A 12,736-nucleotide genomic window follows, 5' to 3' on the forward strand; every position below is an offset into this window, starting at 1 on the left:
CATCTCCATGACCTGAAATTTGATGTTACATTTTTTACATCATGATCTGCTTTGAGATTGCGTTCTCCTGTTGGCTTTATCAGTGTGCCTTCATATAGTTTGAGTGGAGCTTTCCTGGGTAGGAGAACTGGATTGTTATCTTGCATGACTCGCTGGAGGTCCCCATAGTTGATGACATTCATTGTTGATCCTGTGTCTAGTTGCCATGTAATTGTATGGCTGGGGTCAAATGTCAATGGCTCATCACTGAGTGGAGCTAGCTTAAAGTTAATGAACCATTTTTCTGCCTTGTCTTCCACAGAATTATCCTGTGAGACTTTTCATCTGTTGTTTAGTCATCTGACTCATTCTTCCTCTAATAGATTGAGTTTAGGTTTGTGTTGTGCTTGTTTACACATTCTGGCTAAGTGGTTTTGTTTGCCACATGATTTACAGGTGACACCATATGCTGGGCACAGCAATAACATGCCAAGTCATTTGGCATTCTATTTTTGTTTATCTCCTGTAAACTCTGTCTGTTATATGTTTGGCGTTTTGATTCTGAATGTTGCTCACAGGAGGTATAATGTACAAGTCTCTGGTTCACCTCCACCAATTTTCCTGATTTGCCTTTGTGCTAGTTCACATGAACTACACGTCAATGGCTTTGTTCAGTGTGAGTGTCGATTCTCTGAACATTCGCAATCGTGCAACTTTATCTTTAGTGCCTATGACAAGCCTGTCACGAACTAGTTCCTCTTGTAATGCGCAAAACTTACGTCTGCTAGCTTCCTCAGATTTTGCAATGTACTGCTCTGATGTTTCACACTGACTTTGTTGACAAGCATTAAATCACGTTCCTGGATGGCGCAAACTGTTTCTGTAGCGCCTCTTTCATTTTTACCGGGTCAGTTTTCTCTGCTTCGGGCATATGAAGATGCCGCTGTAAGAGATGTCATTCCTTTCCCATCACAGTTAGCAGAGTTACTATGCAGACTTTGTATTCCTTTTTGTCCAGACTGGCAGATATCTCATAGTTTTCCCGTTGCGCTGGAAAGAATGTCCAGTTATTGTAAGTATCGCCTTTCATGCCCATAGGCTCTGGTACTGGAATTACTGGGTAAGCCACTGTTGTCTTTTGTAGCTGGTTAGCTAGTTGGCACGTCCCTTCCTACGGTGCATTTATCCCTGTGTTGTTTTGATATTTTGATTCGTCAAGGATATACCTATGTGGTTCTGACACCATGTTTTGTATGGTGTTTAGTCTATACAAGAGCAAGGTAATGTTGATTATAAAGTCTTTATGCTTAACTTGGCTCAATAGTACTATATAGTATCACATTCAGATATACATAACAGCAGCGTCATCTATTGGCTTGGCGACATCTCGTAAGAAAATGCAGACAGATCATTTGTTTGTTCGACATGATGGGATCTTTTTTTCTGTCAAATTAATTATGTGAAAATGGTGGTGGAAACGCATTAATGTGCAATTACTGATATACTAACCATCATAAAAGTACATTTGGAAGTCACAAAATGATATGGTGTTTAGTCCTCCACGTCCTTTAGTCCTCTAGACTCAGCTGTTGGCAAGAGTGCATGTGTCAATACCAGAGTGGGCGCACTCGCTATAGAACGCAACATTTTTTGAGAGAAAACCATAGAAAATACAACAGAAGCCCATTTTACTTGTATTTTTTATTCGGTACACGTGTAACTGCAAAATGTATTTTTATGTGCACTACCTCACCACGCACAAACTTTTTCCCGCAGCAAGTCAATTTGATGTAAACATCTCTGGTGGGAAAATGTGCATATTTCTTTATGCCGATTTTAGAATATTCACATGAAAATCTGTCGTCAATTGGATGGAAACATAGCTCGTGAGAGAGAAATTACTACCCCAGTGCATAAAGCAATTATCTCAGAGTAATCGTCCACTCTGCTGAAAATGAGGTTGTATTGACGGCAGTTTGTGATAGGGTAAAGTGGAGTGTGACGTAATCAGGCATAAATCTAATGCCATCTGGACAATTATGTTCCAGTCAAACATTACATAGGCCTCAATGCATTAACTCAGTTTTTCCCAACTCCAGTTCTCAAGAACCCCCAACAGCACACATTTTTGTTGTCGCCCTGGACAAACACACTTGAATCCCTCAATGAGTTGAATCAAGTTTCAATGTCACATGCACAAGTACAGTGAAATGCCTTTATTTCAAGCGCTAAACCCAACAATGCAGTAATTAATAAATGTAATACAAAAAAATTACACAAGGTAAAACAAAAACACACAAACAAATAAGAACATGAGAAAGTAAGTAAGCATACTATAAACAGGGTCAGTTCCAGTACCATATTTACAATGTGCAGGGATATTGGTGTGATAGAGGTATATGTATAGAGGTAAGGCTTGATGGTTAGTTGACAAGTGGAATCATGTGTTTGTCAGAGCTAAAATGTGAATGTGTACTGTTGGGAAACACTGGATTAGCTCACTGACAAACTTTATGGGCCAAGAACATGTTGTTCCAAAGGGTGAGAACCAAGCTGATTATGCTACCTCAAACAGATCTGCCTCTTTCATTAGTTCTTTCTGTAATAAGAACAGTAAGTACACCAGCATTGTTCCACTGTCCTGTTGTGCATCACTGTGTATGTACTTGAGATTGTCTTAATAATTATGATAAAAACAACTATGAATCTGAAGCAAAGGGACGAGAGAGAGTAGTGGTGTTGTTTTGTAATGCTGCAAAACATGCTTTATTCAACACAAAACAATACATCAACGGTAAAAAGGAGGACAAAAGATGAGGTCTGAGTCAGACTCCTATCTCCCTCTCTGACACTGACCTGCAGCGGGGAAAGAGATTCTGGTTTTGGATTCTAGTGTTTTTGTGCAAAAAGGGAGAGCGTGAGCCATCAGGAAAAGACATGTACTTCCAGCTCAAGCTCACACATTACAACACTACCGTAACTTTTAATACACAGAAATATTATACACAGGAATTGAGATGAGTGCAAAACCTGTCTTTTTGACAGAGAAATAACTTGTAACATGCATTGTGGGAAACACTTAGAGGCAACAACAAATATCTCATGAATGATCTTTAAGATAGTGTGCTCATGTTCAGAGTCTGTTTTGGTTACGGCAGGGCTGTGTGTGTGTGTGTGTGTGTGTGTGGTGCACACATTTTTATTCATACAGTACGATCACAGTTTCATTCCTTTAAAACATTTGTCATGTGCATTTCCAAAGTCTAGTTGACTGAAACATAAGGCACTGGCATCATCTTTGGCTATAAGATGTTAAAATCATTCTGACTGAGTAGTTAGGTTGCACACACACATGTACAGACACCAGTTTGAAACCTCTTCTGGTAAGAAATTAACTTCAGGACATGAGGGGCACATCAAGGGTTGTCTAGAGTGAACCTCAATATGCTGCTAACAGTATGGCTTCCTCCACTGTCCCTGTCCCCATATCAGGGGACTAGTGATCCTCTGCTCACAAACACACGTTTGACCTATACAAAAGGATCATTTCAAGCAAGCTGTGGAGTGAGCTTCTTGACTCCGTTAAACAATCACAAACGGCTCTCAGGCATTACTTAATGTAACACTGATATCAGATATTCACCTCTGATGATTTCTGGTCATCAGCCCTCATAATAAAACACCAGTCCAGTACATTTTTGGGACCTAAAAGCAAATACATTTACATTTCACCATGTTCAGCTTCTTAAGGTACCTTTTCAACAATCGAAATACATGAATACTTCTTCAAAGATACAGTGGGGCAAAAAATTATTTAGTCAGCCACCAATTGTGCAAGTTCTCCCACTTAAAAAGATGAGAGGCCTGTAATTATCATCAGAGGTACACTTCAACTGACAGACAAAATGAGAAAAAAAATCCAGAAAATCACATTGTAGGATTTTTAATGAATTTATTTGCAAATTATGGTGGAAAATATGTATTTGGTCAATAACAAAAGTTTATCTCAATACTTTGTTATATACCCTTTGTTGGCAATGACAGAGGTCAAACGTTTTCTGTAAGTCTTCACAAGGTTTTCACACACTGTTGCTGGTATTTTGGCCCATTCCTCCTTGCAGATCTCCTCTAGAGCAGTGATGTTTTGGGGCTGTTGCTGGGCAACACAGACTTTCAACTCCCTCCAAAGATTTTCTATGGGGTTGAGATCTGGAGACTGGCTAGGCCACTCCAGGACCTTGAAATGCTTCTTACGAAGCCACTCCTTCGTTGCCCGGGCGGTGTGTTTGGGATCATTGTCATGCTGAAAGACCCAGCCACGTTTCATCTTCAATGCCCTTGCTGATTTTTACTCAAAATCTTACGATACATGGCCCCATTCATTCTTTCCTTTACACGGATCAGTCGTCCTAGTCCCTTTGCAGAAAAACAGCCCCAAAGCATGATGTTTCCACCCCCATGCTTCACAGTAGGTATGGTGTTCTTTGGATGCAACTCAGCATTCTTTGTCCTCCAAACACGACGAGTTGAGTTTTTACCAAAAAGTTATATTTTGGTTTAATCTGACCATATGACATTCTCCCAATCTTCTTCTGGATCATCCAAATGTTCTCTAGCAAACTTCAGACGGACCTGGACATGTACTGGCTTAAGCAGGGGGACACGTCTGGCACTGCAGGATTTGAGTCCCTGGCGGCGTAGTGTGTTACTGATGGTAGGCTTTGTTACTTTGGTCCCAGCTCTCTGCAGGTCATTCACTAGGTCCCCCCGTGTGGTTCTGGGATTTTTTCTCATCGTTCTTGTGATCATTTTGACCCCACGGGGTGAGATCTTGCGTGGAGCCCCAGATCGAGGGAGATTATCAGTGGTCTTGTATGTCTTCCATTTCCTAATAATTGCTCCCACAGTTGATTTCTTCAAACCAAGCTGCTTACCTATTGCAGATTCAGTCTTCCCAGCCTGGTGCAGGTCTACAATTTTGTTTCTGGTGTCCTTTGACAGGTCTTTGGTCTTGGACATAGTGGAGTTTGGAGTGTGACTGTTTGAGGTTGTGGACAGGTGTATTTTATACTGATAACAAGTTCAAACAGGTGCCATTAATACAGATAACGAGTGGAGGACAGAGGAGCCTCTTCAAGAAGAAGTTTCATGTCTGTGAGAGCCAGAAATCTTGCTTGTTTGTAGGTGACCAAATACTTATTTTCCACCATAATTTGCAAATAAATTCATTAAAAATCCTACAATGTGATTTTCTGGATTTTGTTTCTAATTTTGTCTGTCATAGTTGAAGTGTACCTATGATGAAAATTACAGGCCTCTCTCATCTTTGTAAGTGGGAGAACTTGCACAATTGGTGGCTGACTAAATACTTTTTTGCCCCACTGTATATCTGGACCACAATAGTATGTTTGGGATTCAAAGCTACAACAAAAGCAATGAGTGGTGAATCATCGCTATGGCAACAGCCAACAGTGGCAACTTCCTGCGTTGACTGGAGGGTACACTAGTGATAATAAAGAGTAGTGGGGTGTTTCTTCATCATCCCACCATGACCAAAGCGATCCTCACACCAGTTACCTCATCTTCTCTCGCCTCATGTCCTCTCAAAGACCCACAGACGTCTAGCCATTTGATCTGAGTGAAGTGGTTCTGTAGGGTTAGCCTGGGTGCCAGTGAACCTGTTTGGCCTTGTCATAATTTTGCCATGGCAATGATATTGCTAGCATACACAGGGACACCAGTCAACCAGGCCTTTAGGAAGTATTGTAGATATGCTGTACTGTAGTGGTCATCAATGGTGACCCATACTAGGACACCAGTCAACCAGGCCGGTAGGAAGTATTGTAGATATGCTGTACTGTAGTGGTCATCAATGGTGACCCAAACTAGGACACCAGTCAGTCTCTGGGTAGAGGAGGCAGTGGACAGTCTTAAACCTAGAGAGAGAGACAGAGAGGGCAGACGGAGGGAGAGAGGAGAGATGGAGGCAGAAAGAGATTGAGGGGAGGGAGAAAGAGCGAGAGAGGCCAGATGGAAGTAGAGAGAGGGGATACGGAGGGGGGGAGAGAGGGAAATGGTAAGACAAAGAAAAGTGTTGGTGGAGAGAGAGGGGATAACCATTTACGTGTCACTCACAATTCAGCAGAGGTTAAGCAAACCAGTGTCATGTAATTTTCTAGTGCCTGACAATGTTGGGTAAATGTTGGATGGATGTTGGGAGAATGTTTGTCTGTTTACCGTGACGGGTCCTCCACCAGAGAGAAGGCTCCTCCAATGCTGATCACATTCCTCCTGTTCTCAAAACCTCCGTAGCTCAAAGTGACCTAGACACAGACACACAATTTTTCTTTGATAGCTGAAATCAATTGGGATCTGTTGTATTTCTTTCTCTCTCAGTCTCCCTCTATTTCTCTCCTCCCCACCCCTACCTGCTCCAGCACGGTGTCTGTGGGAAGCCTCTGCAGGTTCTCCAGGTGGGAGTGGAAGAGGTGTGTGTGTGTCAGTGTCACCTCCAGCAGCGCCTCAATGATGTAACCCATGGTGCAGTCGTCAGGGAGACGGATCTTCTCCGCCGTGCTGATGAAGTTGCCCAGACTGGGGGGAGGAGGAGGGGAGAGGATGAGAGGAAAATAAAGGAGAGAGAAGAAGAGGTAGTGAGTGAACTGCTCAAAACAGTTTGGCATAATAGCTTAAAGGAAAGATTCCCCCATTTTGAATGTTCTCGTATTTGTGTATCTCTGAGTGATGTTCTATCGATTCCCGAGGTCTTTTCATGTGTACTGTATCTCTACAGTATATGTAGCAACGGTTTTAACAACAATTCTAAGGAATGCAACAGTTGGAAACTACCCAATAGGGGGGTAAAAATATGACAAAACCAGGTATACCGAGAAAGTTGCTTTGGAGGAAATGTTTTGAGAGTCAGACACAGATGCTGAGGGCGACCTGGACCAAGATGACTGACTCGGCAGAAAAAAAATTTTCTAGAAGGATTGGAGTCCGTTTTATATCTGTAGGTAAATTATTTTGTAAACTTTCTATACTATATGTATTTAGTATGTTTTATATAGTTGTGGTCTTGTTCTTTGTATTTACAGTATAGCTGTGTCCAGTCCTGTGTATCCTATATTCTGTCTATCATTCCAAAGTACTTACATATTTTATATACACTACCGCTCAAAAGTTTGGGGTCACTTAGAAATGTCCTTGTTTTTGAAAGAAAAGCCATTTTTTTGTCCATTAAAATAACTTCAAATTGGTCAGAAATACACATAAATTTGTATAATTTTTTATTTTACCTTTATTTAACTGGGCAAGTCAGATAAGAAAAAATTCTTATTTTCAATGACGGTCTAGGAACAGTGGGTTAACTGCCTTGTTCAGGGGCAGAACGACAGATTTTTACCTTGTCAGCTCGGGGATTCCATCTTGCGACCTTTCGGTTACAAGTCCAACGCTCTAACCACTAGGCTACCTGCCGCCGCAAAATGACTATTGTAACTGGAAATGGCAGATTTTTTTAATGGAATATCTACATAGGCGTACAGAGGCCCATTATCAGCAACCATCACTCCTGTGTTCCAATGGCATGTTGTGTTAGCTAATCCAAGTTTATAATTTTAAAAGGCTAATTGATCATTAGAAAACCCTTTTGCAATTATGTTAGCACAGCTGAAAACTGTTGTTATGATTAAAGAAGCAATAAAACTTGCCTTCTTTAGACTAGTTGAGTATCTGGAGCATCAGCATTTGTGGGTTCGAGTACAGGCTCAAAATGGTCAGAAACAAAGACCTTTCTTCTGAAACTCATCAGTCTATTCTTGTTCTGAGAAAGGAAGGCTATTCCATGCAAGAAATTGCCAAGAAACTGAAAATCTCGTACAACACTGTGTACTACTCCCTTCACAGAAGAGCGCAAACTGGCCCAAACCAGAATAGAAAGAGGAATGGGAGGCCCCAGTGCACAACTGAGCAAGAGGACAAGTACATTAGACTGTCTAATTTGAGAAACATATGCCTCACAAGTCCTCAACTGGCAGCTTCATAAATAGTACCCACAAAACACCATTCTCAATGCCAACAGTGTAGAGGCGACTCCGGGATGCTGGCCTTCTAGGCTGCTAAAAGTTGTATATATTCTGTGTAACCAAATTCTCATGGCCTTTGTTACTTTGTTTCTAAAGGTAGGCTACTTGTGTCCCACTGTTTGCTTTGTATATGCTAGTATATGGCTTTTACATAACAGTATTGTTGTTTTGTTATGGTCTGCTTTTTAAACTGTATGTATAGCCTACACACAGTATAGGCCTTTGTAACTGTGTCCTGTTTGTGCAATATAATTCAAATTAGTTTTCCACTAGGAGGCAGGGGAGTACTGTGCCCACCCACTGGGGAGCCAGTCCCTGCCAGGCCCACCCAAACAGAGTGAACAAAAACAACACATTATTGATGGCTGATGCCTCCCTCCCCGCTATTTGCATTGTGTCTGCATGTGTTTCACACCTCTGTCTGAGGCACTTTCCAGACAGTGTCCAAATAATCTTATTCATTATGATCTAAAAAGCAAAACTGCTCCTAGATCAGCACTCCTACTCAGAAATGCTTTGTGGACAGAGGTGAGCTTGCTGCACTCACCTGGCCAGTTGAGAAGGGCCAGTCTACAATCCCCCTGGCCAGCTATGTCCAGTGGGGAGGGGAGCCTACTGGAGAAGTTAGACATTTAGAGTTAGTCTCTGAGATGCCACAAGTCACCAGCAGGGAATGTGTAACACAGTTTAGGCTGGGTGTTATCTTTTAGTATATTGCTTTTATATTAGAATAATGCAGTTTTGTAAAATTTGTCAAGTGCAATATTGATCCTATTATATTCCTGCATTTTATTCCCCATAGAGAAGATGATGATGTTTGGGAGGTTGAAAGGACACTTGGATGTTCCCTGACACCACCACAATGTTTGGAAGAAGTTGATATTGTATAAATTGTGTTTTTATACCTCTTACTAAAACATCTGTAAAGTTAGAGCTGTTGTTTCTATAAATCACATTTGTTTCCCAGAAGTGTTTGACTTGTTGTGGAAGGCATCTGATGAGTTTCCAACTCTATTCATCAATCATCTACTTACAGCTTGTCCATGAAAGATCACATTAAAAAACACAAAAAAAAACAGTTACTTTGTGTGTGCTTGATCTTGTGTGATCTGAACTGTGCCATTCCTATGTTCTGACCATGTCCTTATCAGGTGTGATCCCAAGTTCAATGCATGTCCTTATTTAACTGCTCATTAAAATCAGTTACTTTTGGGTGTGTCTATTTAGGCAGAAATCTACATTTTTGCCTTTACATTTAATTAACCTTGAACGGCCACAATAATATGTGCATCTGAAGAACATTGAAAAACGTTGAACTGTTAAAACTCACCTAGCCCATGGACTCATCTTGAGGGCCAGACCACGACTGATACAGAACCCTGCTCCTCCTGTAGCAAACCAGAACTTCACTGACACCTGGGAGAAGAAAACAAGGGTCAGAGAGAACAAGAGAAGGTTAGAGAGAGACAGGAAGGGAGGTATAGACAGAACGACAGATGGAGGGATGGAGAAAGAGACAAACAGACTGACACTGGATGTACTCACAGATCCGTCACTCTTGACCCTCTCTGCGGCCTCTATGGGGTGGTCGAGGCTGGGCCGGCCCAGATAAACATCCTGCGTATGGTGGTAGGAGGACAGCAGCTTCAGCAGGCTGGGTACAATCACATAGTTATCATCATCCATATGGCAGAACCACCTGGGGGGGGGGGGGGGGGGGGGGGGGTGGTAGATGCAAGCTATTACATAAACAGTTATACAAGTGTTACTGAGAAGTTGTTGATGGTGTTCATCAAGTAACAAATACAGGACATGGGACTGGAAGAAACGTGTCCATGTTTTCAAATAATGCCTGTGATTAGCAGAGGTATGTGGAGACATATAGTCCTATTAATCTGTTGACCTCCTTAACCAACCACACAGAGAATCTAAGATATACACTACATGACCAAAAGTATGTGGACACCTGTTTGTCGAACATCTCATTGCAAAATCATGGGCATTAATATGGTTAGTCCCCCCTTTGCTTCTATAACAGCCTCCACTCTTCTGGGAAGGCTTTCCATTAGATTGTAAAACATGGCTGCGGGGACTTCCATTCAGCCACAAGATCATTAGAGCACGGATGTTGGGCGATTGGGCCTGGCTCACAGTCGGTGTTACAATTCATCCTAAAGGTGTTTGACAGGGTTGAGGTCAGGGCTCTGTGCGGGTAAAGTTCTTCCACACCTATTTGTATGGACCTCGCATTGCATTGTCATGCTGAAACAGGAAAGGGCCTTCCTTAAACTGTTGTCACAAAGTTGGAAGTCTAGAACAGCACAGAATGTCATTGTATGCTATAGCGTTAACATTTCCCTTCACTGGAACTAAGGGGCCTAGTCCAAACCATGAAAAACAGCCCCCAGACCATTATTCCTCCTCCACCAAACTCTACAGTTGGCAATATGCATTGGGGCAGGTAGTGTTCTCCTGTCATCCATTAAACCCAGTTTCCACTGCTCCAGAATCCAATGGCGTCAAGCTTTCCATCACTCCAGCCGACGCTTGGCATTGCGCATGGTGAACTTAGGCTTGTGTGCAGCTGCTCGGCCATTGAAACCCATTTCATGAAGCTGCTAACAAACAATTATTGTGCTGACGCTGCTTCCAGAAGCAGTTTGGAACACAGTAGAGTGTTGCAACCGAGGACAGACAAATGTTATGCGCTAAGCACTACAGCACTTGGCAGTCCTGTTCTGTGAGCTTGTGTGGCCTACCACTTTGCGGCTGATCCGTTGTTGCTCCTAGACGTTTCCACTTCACAATAACAGCACGTACAGTTGACCGGGGAAGCTCTAGCAGGGCAGAAATTTGACGAACTGACTTGTTAGAAAGGTGGCATCCTATGATGGTGCCATGTTGAAAATCACTGAGCTCATCAGTATGGCCATTCTACTGCCAATGTTTGTCAATGGAGATTGCATGGCTGTGTGCTCTATTTTATACACCTGTCAGCAACGGATCTGGCTGAAATATCCAAATCAACTAATTTGCAGGGGTGTCCACATACTTTTCTATATACAGTCCCAGTCAAAGGTTTGGAAACACCAACTCATTCAAGGGTTTTTCTTTATTTTTTGCTATTTTGTACAGTTTAGAAATAGTGAAGACAAACCCTATTAAATAACATAATTGAAATCATGTAGTAACCAAAAAAGTGTTAAATAAAAATATATTTTATATTTGAGATTCTTCAAAGTAGCCAGCCATCCTTTGCCTTTGACAGCTTTGGACACTCTCGGCATTCTCTCAACCAGCTTCACCTTTAATGCTTTTCCAACAGTCTTGGAGTTCCCACATTTGATTTGATATGCTGAGCACTTGGCTGCTTTTCCTTCACTCTGCGGTCCAACTCATCCCAAACCATCTCAATTGGGTTGAGGTTGGGTTATTGTGGAGGCCAGGTCATCTGATACAGCACTCTAGCACTCTCCTTCTTGGTCAAATAGCCCTTACACAGCCTGGAGGTGTTTTGGGGGTCATTGTCCTGTTGAAAAACAAATGATAGTCCCACTAAGCGCAAACCAGATGGAATGGCGTGTCGCTGCAGAATGCTGTGGTAGCCATGCTGGTTAAGTGTGTTTTGAATTCTTAATATAATCACAGACAGTGTCACCAGCAAAGCAACCCCACACCATCACACCACCTCCTCCATGCTTCATGATTTCATGATGGGAACCACACATGTGGAGATCATCCATACTCTGCGTCTCACAAAGACACAGTGGTTAGAACCAAAATTCTCATATTTGGACTCATCAGACCAAAGGACAGATTTCCACCGCTCTAATGTCCATTGCTCATGTTTCTTGGCCCAAGCAAGTCTCTTCTTATTATTGGTGTCCTTTAGTAGTGGTTTCTTTGCAGCAATTCAACCACGAAGGCCTGATTCACACTCTCCTCTGAACAGTTGATGTTGAGATGTGTCTGTTACTTGAACTCTGTGAAGCATTTATTTGGGCTGCAATTTCTGAGGCTGGTAACTCTAATGAACTTATCCTCTGCAGCAGAGGTAACTCTGGGTCTTCCTTTCCTGTGGCAGTCCTCATGAGAGCCAGTTTCATCATAGTGCTTGTTTGCACTTGAAGAAACTTTCAAATTTGTTCAAATTTTGCAGATTGACTGACCTTCATGTCTTAAAGTAATGATGGACTGTAATTTCTCTTTGCTTGTTTGAGCTGTTCTTGCCATAATATGGACTTGGTATTTTACCAAATAGGGCTATCGTCTTTATTCCAACCCTACCTCGTCACAACACAACTGATTGGCTCAAATGCATTGAGAAGTAAAGAAAATCCACATATTAACTTTTATCAAGGCACACCTGTTAATTGAAATGCATTCCAGGTGACTACCTCATAAAGCTGGTTGAGAGAATGCCAAGAGTGGGCAAAGCTGTCATCAAGGCAAAGGGTGGCTACTTTGAAGAAATATATTTTGATTTGCTTAAATTTTTTTTAGTTACTACATTATTCCATGTGTTATTTCATAGTTCTGATGTCTTCACTATTATTCTACAATGTAGAAAATAGTACAAATAAAGAAAAACCCTGGAATGAGTAGGTGTGTCCACACTGAAAATAGGCCTTTTCTCAGCATTAAAGAAAGAGCCGTATTTCTTTACAGTC

General features: G+C 41.8%; 1 protein-coding gene across 8 annotated transcripts in view; it reads right to left on the reverse strand.

Annotated features, from left to right (window-relative positions):
* Positions 1–2,718: 2,718 nt before the first annotated feature.
* Positions 2,719–12,736, reverse strand: part of LOC110503025 (beta-1,3-N-acetylglucosaminyltransferase radical fringe) — a 38,654-nt gene continuing 28,636 nt past the window's right edge. For 5 of the 8 annotated variants that reach the window (XM_090217490.1, XM_036960734.2, XM_090217486.1 and 2 more), the window contains 5 exons: positions 9,612–9,765; positions 9,397–9,482; positions 6,408–6,573; positions 6,217–6,302; positions 2,719–5,915 (listed from right to left, as the gene is read on the reverse strand). In XM_090217490.1, the coding sequence (XP_090073616.1) occupies positions 5,849–5,915; positions 6,217–6,302; positions 6,408–6,573; positions 9,397–9,482; positions 9,612–9,765 (559 nt within the window). In that variant the 3' untranslated portion in view covers positions 2,719–5,848. Of the gene's footprint in view, positions 5,916–6,212; positions 6,303–6,407; positions 6,574–9,396; positions 9,483–9,611; positions 9,766–12,736 lie in introns of those variants that run through there. The other 3 variants (XM_090217491.1, XM_090217488.1, XM_090217489.1) reach the window with 2 other exon arrangements.

The sequence above is a fragment of the Oncorhynchus mykiss genome, chromosome 23, assembly GCF_057628025.1.
Source record: "Oncorhynchus mykiss isolate SJ-2025 chromosome 23, ASM5762802v1, whole genome shotgun sequence".
Lineage (NCBI taxonomy): Eukaryota > Metazoa > Chordata > Actinopteri > Salmoniformes > Salmonidae > Oncorhynchus > Oncorhynchus mykiss.